Source organism: Neodiprion lecontei, chromosome 6, assembly GCF_021901455.1.
Source record: "Neodiprion lecontei isolate iyNeoLeco1 chromosome 6, iyNeoLeco1.1, whole genome shotgun sequence".
NCBI classification, from domain to species: Eukaryota; Metazoa; Arthropoda; class Insecta; order Hymenoptera; family Diprionidae; genus Neodiprion; species Neodiprion lecontei.
Genome location: NC_060265.1, coordinates 5,813,580 through 5,839,103, shown reverse-complemented (window position 1 = coordinate 5,839,103; position 25,524 = coordinate 5,813,580). Strand labels below are relative to the sequence as shown.

The window sequence follows — 25,524 nt, the reverse complement described above, 5'->3', positions numbered from 1 at the left end:
TTGATGCTTTTTTGCAGAAACGAATTGAGGGTGTATGATCTACTTGTCCTTGGTTTTATAACGAATACTTGGTACTTCCGGGTTAGAACTATATATGCACGAGAATGACTTACCGGCATATCCTGGAATAATGCGTCAGGACAATATTTGAATTTTGAGTGTGAATAATATGATCTGTGGGTGGTATATTTTTTTTTTTTGTATACAAGTGGTCTGGATTTTCCAAGTTTTTCAGCCATTTGAAAATTGCCAGGTGACCGTTTCGCTCGCAACTTTCCGTATTTATTCCTGAAAATTAATATTCTAATCTATCATTCTGATGTTCATAAAACAGTCGATATTGTATTGTACAATAAACGAGTGACGAGAAGAGAGGGAACTTGCAAGGTCGTCGAACGTTGAGAGTGGGAGGAGAAAAATAGCCGGATAAATTGGAAGCGTGGTGTTGGATTTAGACGCGGCTAGTGTGCGGCTTAGTGACGTCTGACGCTCTCGAGAACGTTAAGCTTTTCGCATTGGATAATAATATTCGCGAATTCAATGTAGATAGGAACGTGGTGATTTCAAAAGATAATCAGTTTTTGCCAAACAAGCCTCGATTGTTAATTAAAGGTAACAACATTGTGTATAGTTGGAAAGTAACGGGGCTAAGTCACGCGCACGCGCATCGGAAGTTTACGTAGATAATTACATCAGGCGGACACAACTAAGTTGATTATACAATCACGTGATACACATTGGCAGGATGACAAGTGGATACGTGCGATAGTTGGTCGAACCGAGCATCTCAATTGATTTGATAATTACAAGGACGCCTGAACGTAGATAGACTGATATTACTTCTGGTTATTTGTTCCACTTTAACTTGAGTAAACGATGAAGGATGAATTGGCACAGCTTTCGCAGGGGAAAATCGATGTCGTTTTGCGCGACCTTGACGTTCTTTTACGGAAAAAATTCGGGGATAGTTTAACCGTCGACCATTTTACAACGAGCAGTCTCATCCCGCCAGGAGAAAACTATGGAAGCTCGATGCTTAAGGTCGAAGCGATTGTCAGACGCGATGGGCCGGGCTCGGAACAGGAGAAATTGTCCCTTGTCGCTAAAATGATACCGCCGACTGAGTTCCAGATGATGATGTTCGACAGTCCGTTCACCTTCCGCAAGGAGATTTCCATGTTCAAGGTAATCGGACCGGCCTACCAAGCCTTGGAACGCGAATGCGGCATCCCCGAATCAGAAGTACTCGACATACTTCCAAATTTCTACGGTGGAAGACTGTCGCTGAATGAGACGGAGGACACGTTCGATCACGATGCGGTGATCCTGATGGAGAACCTCAAGGCCAAGAACTACGCCTGCCTGGACAGAATGGTCGGCGTTGATCTGCCGCATGCGAAATTTCTCGTTGAAGCACTGGCGCGGTTTCACGCCGTGGGTGTTGCCATGAAGTTGAAAAAACCAGAATTGTTCAAAATGTTCAGAGCGCATGCCAAGTCGATGACAATAAAGAACGACGGATTTGACGATATAATAAAATCGATGTTGACGGCCTTGAAGAAGGCTTCCGATGTCCTTCCGGAAATTGGTAAGGCCGAAAAAGCGCTGCTTAATGCAAAAGTCGATCTGGATTGGCTCAAGGAACCGGTCGAGCCCTGGGGTGCAATAGCCCATATGGATCTCTGGGTGAACAACGTTATGTTTCGAGATGATGCGAATGGCAATCCGGAAGACGTTAAGTTCGTTGACTTTCAGAATTATCTCTACCTAAACCCGATGCGGGATCTCGTATTCTTCATAATTACAAGCTGCGAGAAAGAAGTTCAGGATACGCGGATGCGTGATCTCGTCGATTTGTACTACAAAAAGTTTATATCTCATCTGGCGAGATTGGAATGTGACGTGACATCCTTCTCCAGGGAGGCTTTCGATGAACAGCTCGAGGAAGCCGGAAAAATTGAGTATCTGCATTGCTTGTTTATGACCAAAATTGTCACTGCAGATACTGAAAAAAACCCCAGTGCTGCAGATTTCAAGGATGTGTTCGGCACTAAGATTACGGACGAGTGTGGCAAACGAATGGCCGAGATCACCTTGAAATTTGCCAAAGAAAAGTGGATATAAGCTATTGTTATTGGTATCAACACCCATTAGACTTGGCGGCTAAAAAGAATATTGCATTCGTTGACGATCTAATCGGTTGACCTTTGAAACAAGACTCCGGTCTTTTTTTTTCTATCAGTCATTCGAATGCAGTATTATAACATTTGCTGGCACCTGTTTGATTATATTTTTGCTTGTTATACGTGATGATTCCTTTACATTTTATTACGTTCCTGAAATAGATTACTATCTTACAGTTTCAGTTACTTCTTTCCGTACAAAACGAAATATGAATACCAAGGATACAACTTTTCCGTGGATTTAAACAAACGGCACCACAACATGCCTTATATGTATAAATCACCGAGTAATAAGGAATACAAACATGCTGTAAATAACGTTGAAACTGAGAGATATTGACGAAACGCAGACAAACTAAACGAGATATAATGAAAATAGTTTTCGTCCTTCACTGTGTCAGGAATGTGGAGGATATATTTTTAACATATATCATGGTAGCAAATATATGTATCAGCACAGTATTCGTGTTATAATTACAAACATTTTTATATTTTTTTATAAATGCAATAATTGTATTTATTAAATGTCTACCACTTGTAATAATCAACTGTCTTTCCTCGAATTCATACCTGATGAGCATTTCCAACGAGGGTGTTAATTAAACAGATCTTGTTGATGTTTCCTTAAGTAATAATTTCGATTAGTAATCGTGACGTTAACCGCATGTTTATTCAGATTCCTCGTCGATTTTTGACTGTACGGTGGAACTGTTTCTTTTTTTTTTTTTCTTCACAACAACGCACGTTGCACACGGTTTATTTTTACTATTTCGCGCAGTAGGTGGTTGTCGAATTGTCCCTTACATGTGACTTATTATACGCACAAATAAACTGTGCTCGCAATTATAATGACTGCAGGAGCTTTTCCTCGAGACGCACTCGTACGGTAGATAAGAACTCCGTAATGCACGAGTGTGAATTTAAACCTTAGACCCAGTAAAAAATTATGAATTATTTTCACGTGTAATTCAGCATGTCTCTCACAATCCGTTTTATATACGAGGTAAGTTTAAAGATAAAACGTATAATGTAGCGCGTGTACTCGCAGAACTACTTTATTACGCAATATCCGCATGAAATAGGACTACTGTTATAGTAAAAGAAAAACAAAGCTTGTATACAATAATCTAACAATCTCTTACTCGCACAAGTTACGACTTGGCCAGCGAGTAAAAAATTTAACTATTATGTGATGGATAACACAGGTCTACAACCATATCCTGGAATAAATTCTTAGCTGTAAGTAAAACACAAAAATATAAAATTGGTTGTTCGTTCAACGTTGTTTTCTACGTACAATCATCTTTCAATCATTTCAAACGGCGGTTGTACAATCTCTAAAACAATTCACAGGAGTATTTTTAAAGCTCAACGTGTAACGCGATTTGCCTATAAACAGGCGGATCCATGTTGTCTTTCAATCGTTTTTCACCTACCAAACGTCCCGGTATCTCCGCAGGTATAATCTGTATAGCTGCAGAGTATTTGCTTGCGTGAAAACAAAAATTTTTGATATGCAGAGCAGGTGAAGTACGCGTATTTGCTCTGTCCAGTTATCGGCTTGCTGAACACGAAGATCAAATTCGTCCTATCTTGCCAAAGCTTGCGTTATAATTTCACCTGTCCGTATAATGGCCATTATCTGGGCGAGGTGAATTCGAATTCTAGCTTTACGAAAAACTGCTACTTGCCTGTAGTAGCCAGTAAACTATGGGATTTGCGGTACTGTGGTTTTAAAAATTTGATGAAGTTTTTATATTTCTGGTAATCGCGTTTATTGAGGGAATATGAATTGAAAAATAAAAGAGCTTTGGTAATTTATAAGCATGACTGCATTTCCGTTCATAAGGAATGAGTTCGAAGTAAATAGATTATAATAGATAGGATAAAAAGATTATCCATATATATATATTTATAATCCCACAGAAGCATTACGTTGCAGTTTTGGTAATTACATAATAATTGAGTACAAATTACTTGGTATAAGAAATTCATGTTGTTGCATGAGCATGACGGTGTAAGAATTGTGTCTAACGGTTGCGTAATCTGAACTGTAAATCATTTCTGGTAGCATTTGTGATGTTCGAGAATAGAAGTTGATGTTATTTGAAGAGGTGAGAAAAACCCTTTGTTTGTCGTGTGATGAGCTGGAATGATTTGCGAAAACGTATCAAACATACATACCGCTTGTTTGTAAATTAGCGGTGGATGTAAACGTAGAATTTTCATACCCCGACATGTTTGCCAACTAGTGTACACCATCAAGAGTATTTTTTATCTACCGGTACGTCATACAACAGTGTGGTTTACAGAGGGGACTTGTGCAATAAATATGAGAACATCCTTCGTTAACAAAATTAGTCGTCACTTCGCTTTTTGACGGCAGACCTTAGACGTCGTTGTCATTCGTGCGTGATACGTTACCGTCATGGGTGATGCAGAAGTGAAGTTTCCAGAGGGAAGAATCGAAGTCGAATTGCGTGATCTCGACGTTCTTTTGCGGAAAAAATTTGGAGACAGTCTGATCGTTGACAGTTTTACAACGTGTAACCTTGTGCCTCCGGGAGAGAATTATGGAAGTTCGATGCTGGGCGTCGAAGCCGTCGTTAGACGCGACGGGCAAAGCTCGGAACCTGAGGAGCTGTCGCTAATCGCAAAGATGACACCGCCGACTGAGTTCCAGAAGATGATCTTCGACAGTCCGTTCACCTTCCGGAAGGAGATGAACATGTTCAAGGTAATCGGACCGGCCTACCAAGCCTTGGAACGCGAATGCGGCATCCCCGAATCAGAAGTACTCGACATACTTCCAAATTTCTACGGTGGAAGACTGTCGCTGAATGAGACGGAGGACACGTTCGATCACGATGCGGTGATCCTGATGGAGAACCTCAAGGCCAAGAACTACGCGTGCCTGGACAGAATGGTCGGCGTTGATCTGCCGCATGCGAAATTCGCAATCGAAGAGCTGGCTCGGTTCCACGCCGTGAGTATCGCGGTGAAGTTGAAAAAGCCGGACGTCTTTGAAGAGCTTAAGGAGAACGCTAAGCTCCGCAACTTCGAGGCGGAGATGTTCATGGAGTTCATTACGTACCTGATTAATATCGTCAAGGATGTTCCAGTTTTGCATCCACACCTGCCCAGGATCGAGAAAGCCCTTTCACGACCTGTTTCCGATATTTGGAACATGACACCGGAGGAACCTTGGGGTGCGATAGTTCACACCGACCTCTGGACGAACAACTTGATGTTCCGCGTTGACGCTAACGGCAAACCGGAGAGCGTTAAGTTCGTCGACTTTCAGACGTACATGTACCTCAACCCGATGCGGGACCTCGTGTTCTTCGTCATCTCGAGCTGCCAGTCGGAAGTTGTCTCTCTGCACATGGAAGAACTCGCTGATTTTTACTACGAGAAGTTCCTCTCTCATCTGGCGAGGCTCGACTGTGACGTTAATTTGTTCCCCAGGCATTCTTTCGACGCTCAGTTCGCCGCTGCTGCTAGTTTAGAGTTCTTTCACTGCATGTTCATGGCAAGAATTATCTGTGCGGATGCTAAGAATGACCCCAGCACCGCTAATCCGGAAATAGTGCTCCAAGTTGAGCCTACCGATGAGTTTCGCAGACGATTAACCGAGATTACTTTAAAATACGTTAATGAGAATTGGATATAAATTGTCGGACTGTTGTTGCATTGAGGTATGAACAGGTCTCTGATTAATCGTTAGAAAATTTTACTGGCACTCAAGCCACGTAAGTCTTGCGGACCATTCAACGTCTGACGGCGTGAAGGACCATTGAGCGTTCAATAAGGAGGTAAAGCATGGAATAAAGCTCTTGTTCCGTTGACGACTCGAAAATGGAAAATCGTCATAAATTATTACAAGTACGCAGTTCTGCGCTGTGCGTTGTTTTATCAGTGTGAACATAATTTCTAAGGTTCCGTGCAGCTCTCAGCGAGATGTTTATCTCTTAAAGTTTCACATACTGTTTATTTATCCTTTAAGACTTTTTAATGTAATCGTGATTTGTTATCACTACTGTTCTCGATGTCTAATGCTTATAGTTATATAGATCTGAGACTATACAACATACCTATGAGATATTATGTAAATAAACTTTTCGCCGAATGATGTTTACAAATTTATATGGCTCTGTATTTTATTCACTAAATGTAGTAGAATGGGTCTATCGTCGTCTGAATCAACGTTGGTGATGCGTAGGCTTGCAGAGTAGTCAAAATAAGTGACACGTACAGACGACAGAAATAAAGTTTTATTTCTCGATATCGACGATTTTCATGACCTCTTTAGAACCTATTACTCAGAAATCATCGACTCCCAAAGGGTTCACGAAATATTAATAAGAAATTCGTAGAACTCATGCCGTTTCTTTGTTTCTGCGTCAAATTAAAATGCATAAGAGTGTTTTTTTCCAAATTTAATCGAAAATGAGCGGCTGGTCGAACATTATGATTAATTCCGTGAGAATTGCATTGGTACGTGACGAGATTACTTGAGGGAAAAAAAAAGTTATGGACGCGAAAGAAATTTCAGTTGACTTACCAGTCAGAAAAAAAAGCACAGCTCAGTTAAGATCTTGGATCATTTCAATATCGTTCACGTGCCGTTGTACGTCCCGAGATTGGACTTAGCCAAGCCTTAAGATTGTTTGTTAATTAATTGTTTAATTTCACGATTTCCCGCCGACCATAAGTTCGAGAGATATGATATCTGTAAAGCCAAAACATATCAACCCGAAAGAATAAAGATAATGCACAAAAGGCAGCAGCCTTGGTGATGTACGTCCTGAGACGATTTGCAGTTTGGCAGATAAATTCAAGGTCCGTTAGGTTTGTCGCCTGCGAACGAAGTCCGTATTAGATTTTTTGCGTGTCACAAAGTCGCAATAAATTTCGCCGGGTACATAAAATTACGACTGCAGTATAAATCTGTATCACGATGTAATCGTATGCGGCTTCATTCGCTTACTGATATTGAAAGTACATAAAGATATAATAACAAAATGAAGAAATTAAAATTATAATCAACTGTAAATCTTATTCCAGGCCCTGAAATCACAAATTTCAAACTCAAACCATACAATTACAATCGTACCTACTTATATATTCGTAGCTCGATTCTCTACATCGTATATTATAATTCCACAAGTATTCTTCGCGTTATTTTCACTGAATAATGTGGTCAGATTTCAATTTCATAGTCTTCATCTCGGAACTCTGCTCGTAACAAGCATTCGTGCTTTTTATTTATTGCCTAGAAGTACGTTGACGTCATTCACAAGTTAAACACGAAATATGTACAGCGATTTGATTGATTGGTTATACCTATGCAGTTTCACCTTTGCCTCGTACAAAATTCAAAATCCTCAATCAAAATTCCTCATACAGTACAAGTACAGTACAGTCGAAAGGGACCGTTTACTGAGCTTCGATTAACGACATTACGGAATTTTAACAAAATTTTTACCTTCTGGTGGGAATAATATTTATTTCATTTTCTTTTTGCTATTCTTACATGCAGTACACGCATTAACTGAGTTATACAATGACTGTTAAGACATTTTTCACGTTGCACTGTATTACGCTCCCGTGAATATTTATATTGAAATCAAGACGATCGACCGAGTGACAGCAAACGAATGAAATTTTTGCAATTTTTAAATTCAACAGCTGTACTCTTGGACCTGCAGTTGCTAAAATCGCTCACCTGTACGTACGTAGATCAAGTATTGTCGTTATGTGGATGGCGATAAGTGAAGATAAAATGCAGGCAGTGATAATAATACAATATACTGGCGTTATCCAACATTTACATGTGATAATCTTCATATCTCAGCGTAGTACCAAGAATTTTCGGATCCTTTTCTCCCTTGAATAAGTGATTTTTTTTTATATCGTTAAAATTTTCTCGACAAATTGGATTACTTTTTTTGTCAAGATTTTTTTCTAATAATTTACATTACACAGCCGTTTCCACGGTCGAAATTTTTTTCTCCACATCGGTATATGATCAAGCGAAATCATTGGCTTTCACATAAAACTGTGGGCATAGAATATATTCCACGGATTTTGACTGATTGTGAGCTTTTCTATGGAATTACAGCTGCTGTTTCGTTCGTAACAATTATAGGCTGTTTCTGAACGGAAATACGCGGATAATATTAATTTTCATCCGAATTGACCTAAATAGCTTTTGAAAAAATTCATGGACTGGAAGTTCAAATCCTTTCTGAGAATAAAAATCAAAACCAGCCAAAATCGTATCAACAGTCAGAAATATTATATAATCTCAGTTGAATTCGTTAACAATATCTGACAGACACTTGCAGTCCTAATAGTTCTGAAATGTGGAAAACAAAAAAATCCGAAATTCTCCACCGCACGAGAGAAAAATATCTCTGCAACCTTTTGACCAAGAATTGCTGTTTAAACAAATCAGAGTCATCAGAATCACAATTGTTAAGGCCATAAAGATTGCACATTTTTCTGTCGATTAACCAGTTCTCTTTTTTGTACACTACAGTGTACAATCTTAATTTTTTGTTTTCTCGAGATATACTGCATTTTAAATAATTATTAAATGTATAAAACAGTGATCAAGTTTTCTGACAAATCTATAGCCAATGTTCATTTTGTAGAACTATTCTCACATTGCGAGGAAATCGCAAATTTTGAACAAAATACTCAATTTCCGAAACATGTCAAAATTGCCCAAAAAGTGTTTATTCATTCAAATAAAGACGTTCCGAGTCAATATTTTCAGTTTCAAGTGAACGGGTCAAGATGATAATCTGGCAAATTATTCAACATTCATATGCTCGACAAAGACTGGAACGCAGAAACAATGACTGAGGCTCATTTTTTTGCATCCCAAAATACGGCACTGTTCTATGCGGAAGATAAAGAAAATCCGACTAAAGTCACTCGTGTCGGGTGAGCCTCACTAGTGCATATATAGGAGACTAAGCCGAATTTTACAATTGCCTGATTGTCAGTCGGCAGGTCTGTGCAACGCCACTTGGAACTGTCCAAGAATTCTCATCACCACGTCTATAATTTATTGGAGTGTATAAGAATTACGTGCAACGGCCATTGCACCCGATAATTTGATACCTTCGAGGCAAGGTCGACTGTATCTTAAGATATCTGGGATTGGAATAACTGCATAGCCATTGTAAATTACGCAGGAATCTATAATTGGCCGGTTCAAGTGCAGAGTAATTGGATTAGACGACGCTGAATTTTTTACGATGGGAGTCGAAAGGGTGCAGACACATCAGGAGAGCGAGTAATTCATCATCAGTTATTATTATTATTTAGCCTAGTTGCGATTCTCCTCCTGTTTCTGAAATAATTTCAGTAATGTGTTGATCGCACTGACTAATGATTCGATCGTTCTTTATTTTCCAATATCATTTGAAATGAATATTTTCGCTGGTCACCTGGCATAGAGAAAACCATCCTGTGCTTTTTTAACTGCCGTCAGACTTTCTTGGCAGCGTTTAGTCACTGATCCTTACTTATTCAGACAAGACAATGACGAGTGGATCGCGGCGAAGGAAATCGTGAGAAACTCGGCCGAGCGATTGAGGAAAGTCATAAAAAGCCTGTTCGAACGAGACTACGGTGAAAATGTAATGGTGGACGACTTTGAGGCAAAGATGTTGACACCCCCGGGTTCGAACTACGGCAGCGTGCTGCTCGCTGTGAAGGTGACGGTACGGAGGAACAAGTTCGCCACGCCGAAGGTGGTGAACGTCGTCGCGAAGATGCTGCCGAGCGAGTTCTTCCAGGACGTTTTCAACAGCGCCGTAACGTTCCCGAAGGAAGTCGCCGCCTACGAAGAGATACTGCCGGCGTATCAGATGCTTCAGCTGGAGAACGGAATCCCGAAATCCAAGGTATTCAACCACTTTCCCAGGTTCTTCGGCGCCAGGATACCCGATGATCTGAAGACCAAGGCCGCCGACGACGACGCCGTCATACTCCTGGAAAACCTCGTCGCAGCTGGTTACAAATGTGGGAACAGGTGGAAGGGCTTGGATCGGGCTCAATCGGAGATGACGGTCCGCACTTTGGCGACCTTTCACGGCCTCGGGATCGCCTTGAGAAAAAAGAAACCCGAAGTATTTGCCAAGTTCGTGAAGAAGGCGGTTACCTTCAGCCATCCGTGGACCTCCATAGTTCGTGCGGCTAAAAATTGCAAGAACATGGTCATGGAGAACGAGAGGCTCAATCCGTTTTACGCTCGGATAGCCAATGCTTTGGACACCGGCGTCAATACTATCAACACGCCACCGACTAATCAGTTTGGGACCATATGCCACACCGACTTCTCGATTAACAACATGTTGTTCCGTAACGACAGCGAAGGTAACGTCGAGGCGGTGAAGTTCATCGATTTTCAGACTTACAGCCATCTCAGTCCAGTGAGGGATCTTCTCTATTTCCTAATCGCCAGCACCGCGGAAAACGTTTTGATATGCCACTTTGATCACCTGGTGAACATGTACCATGATCGGCTTGTCAGAACCCTGGAGGAGCTTAACTGTGACGTTGGTAACTTCGGGAGAAGCCACTTCTTGGCCGAGTGCAAAGAATGGGTTGGCGCCGAGGCCCTTCACTGCTGCTTGATGGTTAAAATCATTCTGTTGCCGGAGGCTGAGGCTGCAATCGAGGGGAACGGTCCTGAAATACAATCTGTCGACTATTTTGACAACCTTGATTTCGAAGCGTACAGGCAAAGGCTGACGATCATGTTTCAAAGTTTCTTGGAAAGAGACTGGATATGAAACTGTATTTGTTTTTACTCTATTCTAATCGCCAGTTTCATTCTACATGCAGATCATGTTATTTCATACTCAAAAAACTGCAATCCAGCAACTCAGTCTTGTCGTGCTACTTGTGTCACCAATATCGATCTATAAGGCATACGTGGATTATCTAAAAGTACGTTTTAACGATGTTAAGAATCTTTTGATTTAATTGTCTTTGTAGAGTTTTTTTTTATTTTTTTTTTTATTTCAATCAAGTTGTGCGAATTTTAGTGATTCGCGTAACTTACACATTGAACTTTTCAAATACTTGGATATCAAGCGTGCGTAATAATGTTAAGACAAGTTAGGTAACGTTTTGATAGAATCGAAAATTTCAGTAGAAAATGTTGGGTTTGAAACGTGAAAAAAAGATGATGAAAAAAATAAACGTACTTCGGCATTGCGATCTGCATACGAAATTATTCTACTTAGGTCTCGAGATTAAGATATCGTAATCATTTCAGTATACGGTTGCAATAAAATGGTGAATTTCTCCGGTCGGAATTTAATTACATCCCGGAAAAGTATTAGTTAATCTGAAAACCAGTTTTTTTATATGCGTAAAAATTTGTTCGCCGATTAACGCAGTGTCTAATTGTGAAGAAAATGCTATCCCTTGCATACGCAGAGTGTAAGACTATCTTTACTTGCGATGAAAATCCAGAACTGGTACTTGGTACGGTATGCTTGAATAAATTTCGTCTGAGTGTAAAAGCAGCTTTCAGCAAACAGCCACATGCCATTTATTTCTGCCCATTCTTCTTTATTATGATCGTAAGAATTTATTTTATTTACGCAACTGCATTTTGTATAAGTCTGAGGAATGGTATTTCCTTTACCTGAGATAATATTTATCGTCAAACGCTAGCCTTAAATACAAGAATTTCGACGTATTAATACATCGGAATAAGTGAGCACGATTTTACGAAAGCATTTTCGTAATATACATTTTTTCATCTCAATTTGAGCCTGCGGGTAGAGTAGTGATGTTGAAATATATCGTATAGCCACTTGCTGATAAGGTATGCACAATATAGCCAGGCCTACAAATTGAAATAAGCTAATTACCTGATTTGAAGTACCAAAGATACGCATCCTTCTAATTAATCTACTATATCTGAAAGTGGCATACCGGGACATTAGGCGGATGCACACCATAAAAACCGATCTTATGTGAGCAGCTTCGAGTTTCGTCGGGGCGACATCGGAGTGCATGTGTACCCTGGATTACCTATAATTAGAGGTCCTTATCGTGCGCGTATATTTGCACTTATAGATTGTTCTTACATAATTCAAGCGTAAAGTGAATCACGTTTATTTGTCTTCCTGCCCCCCTCCTCCCTCCCCTTACCCTTTTTTGAGAAGCACTATTTATGTACTAAAGAAAGACTTTGTCTGGTACGAAGATTTAAACAAATTACTACGGTACATAAAAATTCGATACGACAACCAACAGATTGTATGAATTTTGACCAATTCCGGCATGACCGAAATGGGAAGGAAAAAATACGCCCTTACGATTTCAATCCTCATTACACGAAGGTAAATACGTTGAAGTAGAATTACTCAGTCGGCAGCCGATGTATCTATGGTTAATCAAAATCGAATTCGCCAAGTGCGGTGCATAAGTAGATTGAAACAATATTCTGTGCGCACTGCTGCGCCTGATGAGGGTAAAACGGCAACCCAACAGGCAGCGCGATGACGTCGCGGGTCCGACGATCGCGCAGACTTCTGGCGCTTTTGGCAGAGTGCGCAACCTCCGTAATCTTGCGGGCAGGGCTGTCAGGTGACGCATGGCGCGATAGTCGTCGTGGTGGTCGTGGAAATATGTCGGCTGTGTTACAAATGGTCGAAATCTAACCATGTGAAAATGCACTGATCCTGAAAAATTTTACTAATACCCATTCGAAAATGGTGTCAATAATTAAAAACCAGTTGTTGAAACACCTGTCGAGGTATGTTGGCTGTTTTCCTTCCTATCCGACAAATTCACCCCTGCGTCTGCATGTTCTTGGATATTTTCTAGTCACCAAGTTTTAATATTGCGCACCGCCCATGACATGAGCAGAGAATAATCACGTACATATGTCGCATGGCATATTTCACATCTATTTTAGAGACTTTCAACGTCAAATGTGCGAATACTATTTCCATTAATAAAGAACAGGTTGAATTTCGAAAATATCTCATCCCTTGTCCGACGCAATCTTATCGTCATTACGTTAATTGCAGTTCGATCACGTCTACCGATCTTTTCTTACGTTGCAGCCTGTCAAAACACTCTTTGTCCTTTTGATTATATTTATGCCCGCGATTAGATTGTGATACTTATTTAATAAACCTACAAGATCGAATGCATTTTGATTCAGCATTCATGCGTTTTTAATCTCATTACATGTATCTTAATTGTCGTTTTATCACGTATATGATTACGGAAATATCAGAGCAGGTCAAGAATACAGATCTATTTTTGACAATGCGATAACTTGTATCAATTCCCAGAAAAATTCAGATCCCTGATGATTACTGGTGAACTTTTATCCCTGAAATTGAGTAAAAAAAAAAAAAAACTCATCCAAAGTTCTTATCCTATAATCTATAATTATTATCATTATTTTACAAAGGTTCACCAAGAATTTATCCGCCGATAAAATTAATCTGAGCACGTTCAAGGGTGAGGGAGAACTCACTAACTTGGAACTCGATGAAATTGTACTAACAGACCTACTGGAGCTGCCTTCTTGGTTGCGACTCACAAGCGCCTGGTGCAATAGAGTCACTTTTAGAATACAATGGACCAAGCTCAAAAGTGTTCCTATATTCTTGGTAAGGGATTACCTTCGCCCTTTGTTTTCTCCTCTTACGCGTGGCAGAAACTATTTGAATTTCTCATGGAAGGCAAAACTATGTTCAGACAGAATGAGAATTTGAAATTTGGTTTCATTATAGAGCTTGGACGAGGTTCATATCGAAGTAGAGACATGCGAGGACTTGAGGAGCATGTCAACGCCTCAAGGATTATCTTCCTATGCAGGACCTGCAAAGTATTCCTTTATTCACAAGGTGATCGATGGAATGACTGTTGCTGTTAATACAGTTTCTGTCACTTTCAAAAGCCCAGCGTTTATTGCCTCTGTTCAGGTACTAACTTTTCGATGATATCTATCAGTTTCTTTGCTTGGCATCATATTTTTGTCCTATGGTAACCGACCGAATCTTATACAGATGTCTCGTATCATGGTGGAGTCTAAATCTCCAGAGTGGCAGCGATGCGATCTCAGAATGACACGCCTGAAAGATCCTGATAGAGGACAATTACTCATATTTAAGGAACTGGAATGGCAGACTGTTAGGATAGAGGCTTGTAGTACTAAAGATAAAGAACTAACACCACTGCGGCTGCTTACCAATCAAGCTAGGTGTCGAATAACTATTAAAAAGAGAATATCTGGTGAGCAGATCAGGAATAAAATCCTTACTTTCAGTTGTTTATAAGAGATGGAGATAATTCTTCTAAGCATATTTCAGAAATTGTTCATAACAATGAATGTGTATTACAGATTGTTTTGTAATGGGATGTAGGCTGGTTGTTATACTTGATGATCTTTTGTGGGTTTTAACGGATTCCCAATTGAAAGCGGCGCTCCACTTTCTTGATTCTCTTGGTGGACTTGTTGAAAAGGCTACTGTGTTGGAGAGAAAGACGAAAGCTGCTAGAAAGCTAGAGGTACAGTACATGTCTATTTATTATTTGGCCAATTGAAAAACTTCTCCTGTTTACAGGTTTTGCCAGAGTATCAAGCACAAATTTCTCAGCAATCCAGGACAAAGACTCAAGCCCATACTGCAATATCTAGACTTTTCACAAGATTTGACGTTGTCGAAACCTCCTATCACTTTCTATCTCAGAGAATTGACTTACATTTATGCGACGATCCAGGGCGTAAGTTTTGATGCATAATTTCATGTTTCAACGGCTAATTCTCTTCCTCTCTGGATCATGATGAAACTACATAATTTTTTTATTTCAATGTTCACAGCTGGCAGATCTTCATATCCAGAGCTCAGCGATGGTGGTGCACTCCAAGTATCTTTGGTCAAGTTTCAAATCGATTATTATCCGTATCATCTGGCTATGGCGGACAGGAAACATTGGGCCAAGTACAGGGAAGGGGCAACGCCGCACAGCCAGTGGCTGCAGCAGTCTTTAAATGCCTTTCGCAGCCAGTTTATGGATCTCATTGACTCGACAAGGACGCAGCATTCACCTCTGACTAGGAGTCAAGCCAATGTTACAGGTAGATAACAAAATAGGTATAGATAATTTTTTATAAAGGCTTTATAAAGGAAAAATCAGTTTGTCTTACTCTGATGAGATCATGCATTTTTTTAAATACTTATATGTGGTTTTTAAAAATTTCAATTACTGATCTACAAACAGGTAACTCCGCTAAGGGCAGTTCGGATAATCTTGAAAAAAGTGCCCAACAACAATCGCAATCTGCCAGTGTCCAGGAACAAAAAAAGACTTTGAATCAACCCAGTGGTAATCCAGTGAAAAATTATGTGCTGGAACAATTGGCCAAGCTTATGACAACTTGTGTGATCATTAGAATAGACGATTTTACGCTTTATAAGGTGACAACGTCTGCTCGGAAACCTGTGCCAAAAGAATTCATCGCAGGTAATATATCTTGACAATTTTCAAAGAACATAAGAATAGTATATACTTATTTATTTGGTATTTTCTATTTATTGTTCCGACGATTTCGTTGATAATATTTTTCGTTGGGTATACGTAGCTCAAACAAGGAAGAGGCATACTGCAGGTATAATTGAAAAATAGCTGTCTTATGCTTGTTCATAAATGTAGTGGTTACCATTTTTATTATATGTTGACGAATAATGAGAGAGTGGCCCAAGTAGATAATAGAAATGTACAAAGTTATCTTAATAAAGTCATTAGCCACCTTTGATTATAAGTATATACACGTAATAAGTATGGTTTTATGTTGACGATTGTCTGGTAGCCTTTAATGTTTGTGGAGTGTTTAGAAAGTGCTGATTACGAAACACTTAGATAAAAACATTCATCAGTATTGCCCGTTGAAAGATAATGAAATAACTTTTTCTGAAACTCAAAAAACATTGTCTATGTAGATGTCCTGTTTTCAGTTGCTCTTCAACGCAAGTGTGATGTATAAATCATACAATGGATAGAAATTCTTGTCTTGATGATAAATATCTGAGAATTTAGAGCAGTAGTCATTGTTTTAGGTCTACAATAGTTTGTGTGAACTTCCAGGCGTCTGTCGTTGAACACAGCAACATAAATCGAATAAAGAATTTTCAGGACATTTTCTATATGTGTACGTATACGAACGTGTGTTGATTGAACGAATTCAACTGAAAATCATCATTATAAAGTATTTCTCAGTAGCATGTCATTGGGACTTGTAGAAATTTTGTGAACACTGATCTCCTTATAGTTTTATTTTATATTAGGGGATCGAGACCGATTTTGCTTTCCGGAGGACGTGACTATTCTACATGCGGAATTCACCTACTACTACTATCCAGGAGACATACCATTTCCACGTAGGTCATCATGTGCAATTTTGAATTTACAGTTTGCACAAACAATGGAATGATATACTTTAATTTGCATTTTTTCCAGTGCCACCACCGAAATTTTACGTACAACTTAATCCTGTTCAAATTAACTTTGATACTTCTTCCTGTTTGTGGTTCAACTCGTTTGCTTTAAATCTACATCATTCTCTGATAAACAGAAGCGAAGAAGCTCCTCCTGCTTCACCCAACTTGATGTACTTTGACGTTAAAATAGAAGCAATCCTTCCCAGGGTGAGTATTTGAAAGTGAAATGAATTCATAATGTGACAATTCACAATGTGACAATTCACATAGAATAATTCGTTTGCACACAAGTATGCAATTAAAATGTGAATAAACATATGAATAGGTTATATTTGAAAGTCAACAAGACCACCCAAATCAAAGAGATCGTCCTAAGTCTCTTCATATCCAAACATCCAGAGCATCTATTACGAACGTAAGATCGACTGAGCGTTCTTCCAGAGCAGATTTGGCCCAGTGCCTGAATGCTTTTCAAATGGGTCAAATGTTTTTTGGTGCTGAATTTCCTAGTCAACCCGGAGACTACCATGTAGTTACCGACAAATTCCTTCGTCACTGTGCAGGTACTATCAGTTATTCAAATTGGGAATATGATGATTGTAAATTTTTGCTTGGGTGTCTTAGAAAATTTAAATTCTCATTTATCTGTCTTAAAAATTGTCTGGATGGTCTGCTAAGTCGAGTGCAAAAAGAATTGGAAGAAAACGACAATCTGAAATGGGCCGTAATCTTTCAAACAATATTCCTTAGACAGAATATTGTGCATTCGTGTTTATATTATCAATGCTATTTCATATCAGAGCTAAGATCCTCCATTATTTGGTTTAGGTACGGATGGCATCAGGAATCCACCTCAGAATTTCAGTAGTAATTCCATTAATGAAATGGTTCGTCAGCTCAGCAGAGAGCTCCTCTGGATCGAAGCTAAAGACGTTTGGTGTTGTCACTTGGAGCCAGTTTGGGGTGATTTTCTTGGTGCTAGAGCCGTTGGTCAGAATCGGGCAGTTCCATTCCTGGATGCGTTTCCTCTTACGCTTTGGTTACACATGAAAGTGAAATCGTCACCTGATGTTGAAGCTCCTCCCACTGCAGATATTCATGGACTTGCTTATATCAGCAATTTAGTTAGCGTACAAATTAATCATTATCAATACCTGTTCCTGTTGAGACTGGCTGAGATTGTGTCCGAAATGGCAACGTTTTTAGCAGTCGATTCAAATAAGATATTAAAAGTAGAGTCGGGAGGATCGTTAGTTATTGGCGCGCTGATACCGCAACTAGAGGTTACTTTCGTAATGCCGTCACAAACACCTGGAAAAGAAAACTCTGGGGGAGATTTGGAATCCGTTGTTCCCGACTCATCCAGTATAGCGGATGATCTCGGCGGATCTGGTCCGTGGCAGAATAGCGCTGTGAATCATAGAGTGGATTTTAGCGCTAAACGAATGAACACGTCGAATGATGTGGAAACTCCGCAAAGCGAAGTCTCCTCATCTTTATCCATGGACTTTCCACGAACTGATATTGTCACGCAACCTGTAGTTACCTTTAAACAAAATGGTACTGAATCTATCAAGCCTCATTCCGTACCCATTGAACAACAACTTATATCAATTGAAGCCCAACCAATAGCTACGAGTTTCCGAGTTCACGATCGTCGGAAAACCGAGGCGCAGACCGAACAGCCACTGCCTAAACCCATACTAATCGCTTCTACCCCACCATTTATGCCAAATAATTTTAATGCTGGATTCTCATCGATGAAAAAAGGATTCAGCAATTTAATGACTTCAATTGATTCTGCCCTGAAACCTTCACCAGAAGATGGAAGTAGCGACACAGTTTCAATGCGAAGTGATGTCAGTTCGGATAGTGAAAACTATGTTGTTGTTAGCTTAGAGGAACAGGAAAGGCTCGACGCGGCGTTTGCCGTGGACAATACAATTCGAATCACTACCGTTGAAGAAGCAAGTGAAGTCGTAGAGGAAACTCCGGATACGCAGAGTGAACGTTCCATGGATAGTGTATGCAGAAGAAGAGATCTGGTAAATTACATTTTCTATTCGTGCTACATTGTATCAGAGTTATGTTTTTCACCCAATTTCCTGCACTGTGTTCGATATTGCATAGATGTCTCTTTGAGCTTCGGTACTTATTGCTTTTTATAAAAAATTACACATTCTCACAAAGATATAATTGTGATTTACACAGGTCTCCATTGCCACGTTCAAACTTTCAAAAGTAGAATTTATCCAGCAGTCATCTGGTTTCGCGTCGGCAATCAAAGTTCAAGTGTTGAATGTAGGTAGCGAGGAATGCCCGTCGATACCATGGGATGAATTTCAGGTGAGACTATTTCTTGTAATTATAATTGCAATTAAACCGTTATAAAACAGGTACAGTTTTTTTCCAGTTATTTACAAAAATAAATTCTCTTATACTAAGAGCTTTACAAACTAACGCAATGGGAAGGTACATGTCACTAGCCAAACAACTTTTTATACTCGAGCTTGTTCAAATAACATTCATTCTACATCTACTTCGGAACTACATAACTGCTTTGACTACAAATTGTGTGATAATTCCGAAAAATGAGTCTGAATTGGAAGATTCGTTTAGTCGAGTGCATGCATTGGTGTATCCGTTCCTACATGATATACCGTTGCATTTTGAAATAATTTTCAAAGTAGTTATGTGGTAATGTTTGCGTCAAATCAAACTAATACTAATTTATAAGACCATACATATATATTTATACAAATTTTTGTCTCTTGACTTTTTTGCATGCCTTCTCCCGCGTCTCTCCCTCTCTTGTGAATGTTTTTGTGTGGCACTTGTGGCAGGCCAAGAGAAAGGTATTGGCAAATCATTTTATATTTTTACCTACCTTAAGCATATAAGCAATATTGCATGTGGTAGAACGGTTTTACAGATTAATATATCTTAATTAGAATCAGGAGTCTATTGTACATGGTAGTCCACCGCAAACTGATAACGACTCACTGATCTAATAATCACTATTCACTTATCTCATACTTTTGCTATAATTATAACGCAAAAGAAAGCCTCAGTTATACGTCTTAGGCATCGAAGAAGTGCTTTACAGTGTTAGAAAATCTATTTAATTTCAAAGGTTCATTAACGACTTTTCGGAAGTTCATTGTTATCCGTATCATATTTAAATATTTCAGTTGACACTGATAATTAGTAGAGAATCAAAATTATCACAATTATTGTTAAAAATGGCCCATAGTAATCGTTAGGTCGGCATGCTTCATGGATTGGCATGTAACCATAGTAGTGCTCATTACAACAAGAGGCACAAGCTTATTCCGCAAACTCACACCACATATGGGCTATATAGCTTGTATAATAATTGCATGTCAGTTCCCTGGCTGAGCAAATAACATTGCAGAGGCGAATAATAATTTGCATGGGTTTCCCTTACTTTTTAAATTTGTCTCAAGTTGTTGAATACGAATTTGCAGAGATTGATTTACCTACAATGTACATACATACAAAGGAAACATCGTTTGTTTAATCTCCCCCCATTTAGTGTATTGTACCTTGTATGTAATTGTCGTAAGATAAATAATATGCTTGTTTGTAAATTTTTTAAAATCATCAATTACTGAAGTATTTTGAAATCTTGTCAAGGACTGCTATAATCAGCTCTGATAAAGAATTATTTGAATTATACGCGCGATACGATAAGGTTTTTGAGGTTTTTAAGAAACTAGGACTTGGTAGCGTAATTTTACCTACTTCAAAGGATATTCCGGTAGTTCTGCTATTAATGTATTTTATCAAACAGACCAAGTTCAGCTCTCGGTCTCGGGGATGGATTGAATTACCCTGTGACTCTGACTGTAGATCACGTATAAAAGTTCGATTGGAACACGGTTTGAAAAATAAAGAAGACTATCGCAGACTTTCACGAGCCGGTCAAAGTACCAGCGGAAGCAGCAGGCGATCCTCAAAGGATCGAAATGCACCTTTGGAACCTCAAGTATCTAGTGACAATATAGATATGCAGGACAAAGCAAACGTGATGGCATTGTTCGAAGATAGATTAGAAGTTAAAGTGGCGGATGTTCCACTGACGTTATCCATGAGCTCAGTTACTGGCCTGACTGATTTGGCAGAGGACGAAGTTATACCAAAGCCAATATCCATGCAGGTAAATTGACCACTTGGTTTTAGCTTGCCAAATACTAAGGATTTCCTTTTTACGTTACTCAGATATACTTGGAAAATATCTCGTTGCATCTAAACGAAGATCGTCCACCAAATAACATAACATCACCTGGACCGATTCCAATAGATTTGGATATCTCTAGACTGAGAATCTCGCGGGACATCAGTGGAGTCTTCCATATTGAACCTATTGGTAAGTTGAGAGAAAAGACTTTGAATTTTCATTAGTGTCTACTTGTCGTGAAAGCCCTTGAGCATATAGTGGTAATGACGGTCCAGTAATTACTAAAACTTTTCTTAAACAAGGTGTGAAGGTAGCATTCACTCTTAATTTCAATTCAATTCTAAATCTTAGCTCTCATTTACGTCGTGGTTTTATGTTGAAACAGTATTTATACGTGTTTTCACATTGTTTATGTATTACATGTAATAGTGTAAAAGTAAGTTAATTTTGGAACCTCTGAAACTGATATGTATATATTATTGTAACCATGCGAACTATGACAAATAGTGATCTTCTCTGCCATATTCGCCATATCAAGTGGCATTTTCATTTGCAGTTATTGGTAATAAATGTTGCATTATTGTCCTGTGCACTCAGAAGGCCTCTCGAATGTGAGCATTGGAAAAACACACATTTAGCAATTTATAGCTATTTAGATGTAGAGCTTTCTTCGGCACAAATTCAGCAGCATTGTTGGGTCGTATTCAAACTTTTGCTGCTATCTGAATATTCTAGTGCATGTTGTTTTATGTCATCACCTTTTGCGAAATTTAGCAATAATAATAAAGTCCTTGTTTTTCGGTCATCTGGGATCGAATGGCAGCAAAAAATTAGTGCAGATTGAACGATAATACAACAGTTAAAATCGCGATACTCTAGCTATTTGCCGAGGACTTTCATCAGCTTTTGGATAGCTGTCAAAATTTCAAACTTATTTTCTAAATCGAAGGAGAATTTAACTATTATTGCACAGGACTTGAAGAAATTCACTGAAAAATATTCTCTAGCACGAAATTGTTTTAAAAAGCAGTGATAGAGCAAGCATGGCATACGAGACTTTAGTATAATAGCTGTGCTGGGTCAGTGTGTTTTTTGTAGCTATTAGTTGCTTTTCGTTATAAACCGGACATTCCATCCAACAGTTGGTACTCTAGTGGAAAGCAGCTCGGCAGCTACGATATCGAATGGGAATATTCAAAGCGCCAAAGAGATAGAAACCGAATCGGAGTTGACCAGTTTGCGGCAATTCACCCAACAACTTAAGTCTGATAATGAAGAATTGAAGCGTAGACTGGCTACGTTCGAGCGCTTATCCGCAGAAAATTCCAAATTGCGTCGTACCAAAGAAGAATCAGAAGTTTTGCGTTCATGTCTGAATGCTGCCCAAGAAGACGTCAGCGTTTTGCTGGAAGAAAAAAGACGTCTTCAAGAAACAGTGAGGGATCTCCAAAGTCAACTCGACCAAGGAACAGCTGGAAACAGTAACAGAACATCCTGGTCCATCAAAAGATAGCACACCGGCTGCTTTGACTGTTCCAAGTGCTGCAGTGCTGATAAATCGTAACGATTAGATAGTTCATCATTTGCCAAGTCGCACAATATGCAGCTGACCACTGACGTTTGGTAACTGTAGATTAAAAAAGATTCAACTCCGCGTATCCTAAAATACCATGTGCTTTTCCGATATTGAGAATATCATCCGGCTTTAAAATAAAATAAAAGAGTTCATTAATATTGAATGGGTGTACATTTGAATCAAGGAAAAATGAAAAGTACAAACGAAAGATGGTCCTCTCGTTACTTTTTAAACCAATAATTGACATTGCAATGACGAGTGACCATGTGGTCCCTGTATTTAGATGATATTAGCAAAGAAGAAAAAAAATAACAGGTAGAATATTATTTTTCAATATTGCGTACATAATGCTTGCAACATTTGTTGATGATATTACAATTGAATTTTTCGTGTAAATATAAACATACATGTACGTAGTTTTATAAGTAAGTGTAACGATAAGCAATCAAAATTAAGGCGCAACAGCAAATAATCAATCGACTTCGATAATTCTATCCTATAATTTCTCAGCCGTCCCGTTCCTATTTTGCAATTGACTTTTTCCCATTAGGTGATCAATGTAAAAAAGCATCTGTTGCATTACACACCTTGTCTAAGGGTGCTATTATTTATTTTCGAGCAAAGATGATAATCCTGCTAGTCTCAAATTCAATTTAGAAGTTCTTACTACCAATAATTGATCTTTTTGCTTTTGAGACATGCCAAAATCGGTATTGCACTTCAGCCATTGGTATTTTCAGGATCTGAAAACTGAATCTTTCTTAAATACAATCAGAATTAGTTAGTATCTATCTTCTACATGCTATAATTACTAAGTTAGTGACTACAAGGTAGATCTTTCACCTTTTAATGTTAACAGCGTGTTTGGGTTGTGCATTGCTAAATAATATATAATTGTTGTTGAATTCTGTGTTATAGGAAACTGAAAAGCGGCAATTAAGCGCAATAGTGATTTCTATCAATATATTTACTTGTTGAATAACTTCGTGGAGAAATTGAGAATAACAAGCCAAGACGTACTAGTTGAACAATATATGAAAATTTCATTTGCAGATTGTGCATGTTGGATATAAGAATTCCAGAGATGTGTGTTGAGATATAACATTTTCGTACATACATTGGATCTACTCCTTTTTTACAGAATATATTCAAAGGATATAGTGTATAAAAAATATATTTAAAAGAAAAAAAATAGGATATATTTAGCTAACATTTATTGAGAAATTTGAGTTGCATCCAGAGCGTAGACAGGAAAAAAAAAACAAAAAAATATGTGTAATCATTTTGGGGTTACTCGTGTTGACTTTATTTCCTTAACTATTAGCTATTGGAATTGGGCTGTTGTAAAGCGTGAATTGAATCCACTAACTGTATATAAAAGAATGATTTAAGAATAGATTATACCTGTATGAGCGTAGATCATCATATGAAAAACTTTAAGAATAATAGAAATTAAACATGTTCACCATTTTACCTCTAAAAACTCCAGTATATTTGTGAAACATTAGAGGTAACTTCAAACATGCCTTTGGTGACATCATCTTGTTTGTAACTTGAACAAGTGGGCTACTGCCATTACAGAGAAGTGATGTGACATATTTACTTGCTTTGTCTTATTGCATTTAAATTTCATTACATATAACAACGTATTGTTCGGCCATGATCAGTGACGTGGCTTATAAGTTGAGACATTTCATTGTTAAAAGTTAACTTCTACATCAGATCATTATGTCCTGGCTATTTTAACATTTTTTAATATTTTAGCAAACCATTGCAGTTACAGTTTTACATTTGTGTTGCTAGAATATGCACGCGGTAAGTTTTACGACGAACTGATAGTGGATAACGAGTATCGTGCAAGGACTATAGATCTTCTGTCGAATTGCAGTGGCGGTGAATTCTTTTTTATAATGAATATTTTAGGGACTTTTCCTTCATATCATAAACTAAAAACTGAATACTTAACTGACACAGTGTGTTATTTTTGAATACGGGAATAATATGTATGTGAATGCAAGGTATTTGTCGGGTTGTTTTTAAAAATGTTTTAAAACCTATTTAGGTAATCGGTTTTCTAAACTCATTTTTTAGAAGTTTACTTCTACATCGACTGAGTAGGCACAACGGGGCGTAGATTTATCAGGGAGAAAAAATTGTTATAAAAAAAAAAAATTAATAACCATTAGTTAAGAGAATACTTCCGATTAAACTCTAGTACGATTTTTCTTCAAATATTATCTATATCATAAAATATGCTTAAATATTCATATTTCGTATCCTAAATCTAGGCCGATATCACATATCTTCTTACAAATGATCACTTTTTTTTTTACATCGTACAACTTAAAGGCCCTTTTCTAAATTCGTTACCCGTACTTGGATTTTTATATTCAATCTAATAAAATGGTTTTATAGGTATGTATAAGTGTAATATTTTCTTACGTAACAAATTTGTACTGTATTCGTACTGATATTCTTGTTTTGCCAAAGACATTGGAATTTTGTGATTATAATATTTTTAGGCCTGCAATTACTTTCAGTTATGGTTGTGTTGAAGGCAGTGGAGAGAGATTGAAGATATCAATTAAAAAAGAGTTAATATCAGATAACACAAAGTTTTTAATTATCTTGAAAAGACTATCGCTTTATTTGTCTTGTACATACAGTACTATAGTATTACTTCCTATTGTGAACTCTTTTGATCTTTTGTGTGTTTTATAAATCATTCTAAATACTTTTCAGTTTCAAATGCTAAGGAAAATTATTCGGCTTTCCTGTATGAGGTACCTTCCCTTTATTAGTTTCACGAGCAACCAAATATTTATATATAAGAATTTTTTAGGATAAAATGATTTGAGCACATTAAAATCCAACCCAGATACTCTCTGTACGGTTCATTTGTATTCTACTTTTTTTCCATTTGCCGCAATAAGTCGTTTTACCATGATTGTTGAAAGTAGAAGAGAATTTGAGATGGGGTGGTAAAGAGATAAAGCGCAGCTAAGCGATGCTGCTAAAGCAGTGATTATTATTTAAAGCATCACAGTTGACAATTAGTATTTTATT

General features: G+C 38.3%; 4 protein-coding genes across 8 annotated transcripts; all 4 read left to right on the top strand.

Annotated features, from left to right (window-relative positions):
• Nucleotides 1-443: 443 nt before the first annotated feature.
• On the top strand, nt 444-2,770 carry LOC107221143. Its single transcript, XM_015660040.2, has one exon. It carries the CDS (start codon nt 877-879, stop codon nt 2,122-2,124), a length of 1,248 nt encoding a protein of 415 aa, XP_015515526.1. The 5' UTR covers nt 444-876; the 3' UTR covers nt 2,125-2,770.
• Nucleotides 2,771-2,996: 226 nt separating this feature from the next.
• On the top strand, nt 2,997-6,329 carry LOC107221148. Its single transcript, XM_015660045.2, has one exon. It carries the CDS (start codon nt 4,612-4,614, stop codon nt 5,854-5,856), a length of 1,245 nt encoding a protein of 414 aa, XP_015515531.2. The 5' UTR covers nt 2,997-4,611; the 3' UTR covers nt 5,857-6,329.
• Nucleotides 6,330-9,158: 2,829 nt separating this feature from the next.
• Nucleotides 9,159-11,755, top strand: LOC107221123. Its single transcript, XM_015660015.2, has 2 exons — nt 9,159-9,492; nt 9,733-11,755. Exons 1-2 carry the CDS (start codon nt 9,455-9,457, stop codon nt 10,994-10,996), a joined length of 1,302 nt encoding a protein of 433 aa, XP_015515501.1. The 5' UTR covers nt 9,159-9,454; the 3' UTR covers nt 10,997-11,755.
• Nucleotides 11,756-12,802: 1,047 nt separating this feature from the next.
• On the top strand, nt 12,803-23,796 carry LOC107221128 (UHRF1-binding protein 1-like). 5 transcript variants are annotated; one of them, XM_046744091.1, is made up of 19 exons: nt 12,803-12,978; nt 13,648-13,849; nt 13,973-14,164; nt 14,249-14,474; nt 14,584-14,750; nt 14,807-14,966; nt 15,064-15,321; nt 15,465-15,707; nt 15,826-15,852; nt 16,529-16,621; nt 16,701-16,888; nt 17,007-17,244; nt 17,510-18,726; nt 18,893-19,027; nt 19,525-19,536; nt 20,496-20,861; nt 20,924-21,071; nt 21,480-21,493; nt 22,025-22,174. In XM_046744091.1, exons 1-19 carry the CDS (start codon nt 12,935-12,937, stop codon nt 22,034-22,036), a joined length of 3,942 nt encoding a protein of 1,313 aa, XP_046600047.1. In that variant the 5' UTR covers nt 12,803-12,934; the 3' UTR covers nt 22,037-22,174. The 5 variants fall into 5 exon arrangements, with proteins under 5 accessions (XP_046600047.1, XP_046600044.1, XP_046600046.1 ...); XM_046744088.1 differs by lacking the exon at nt 21,480-21,493 and having other exon boundaries at nt 12,805-12,978; nt 22,025-23,796; XM_046744090.1 differs by lacking the exons at nt 13,648-13,849; nt 21,480-21,493 and having other exon boundaries at nt 12,805-12,978; nt 22,025-23,796.
• Nucleotides 23,797-25,524: the final 1,728 nt, after the last annotated feature.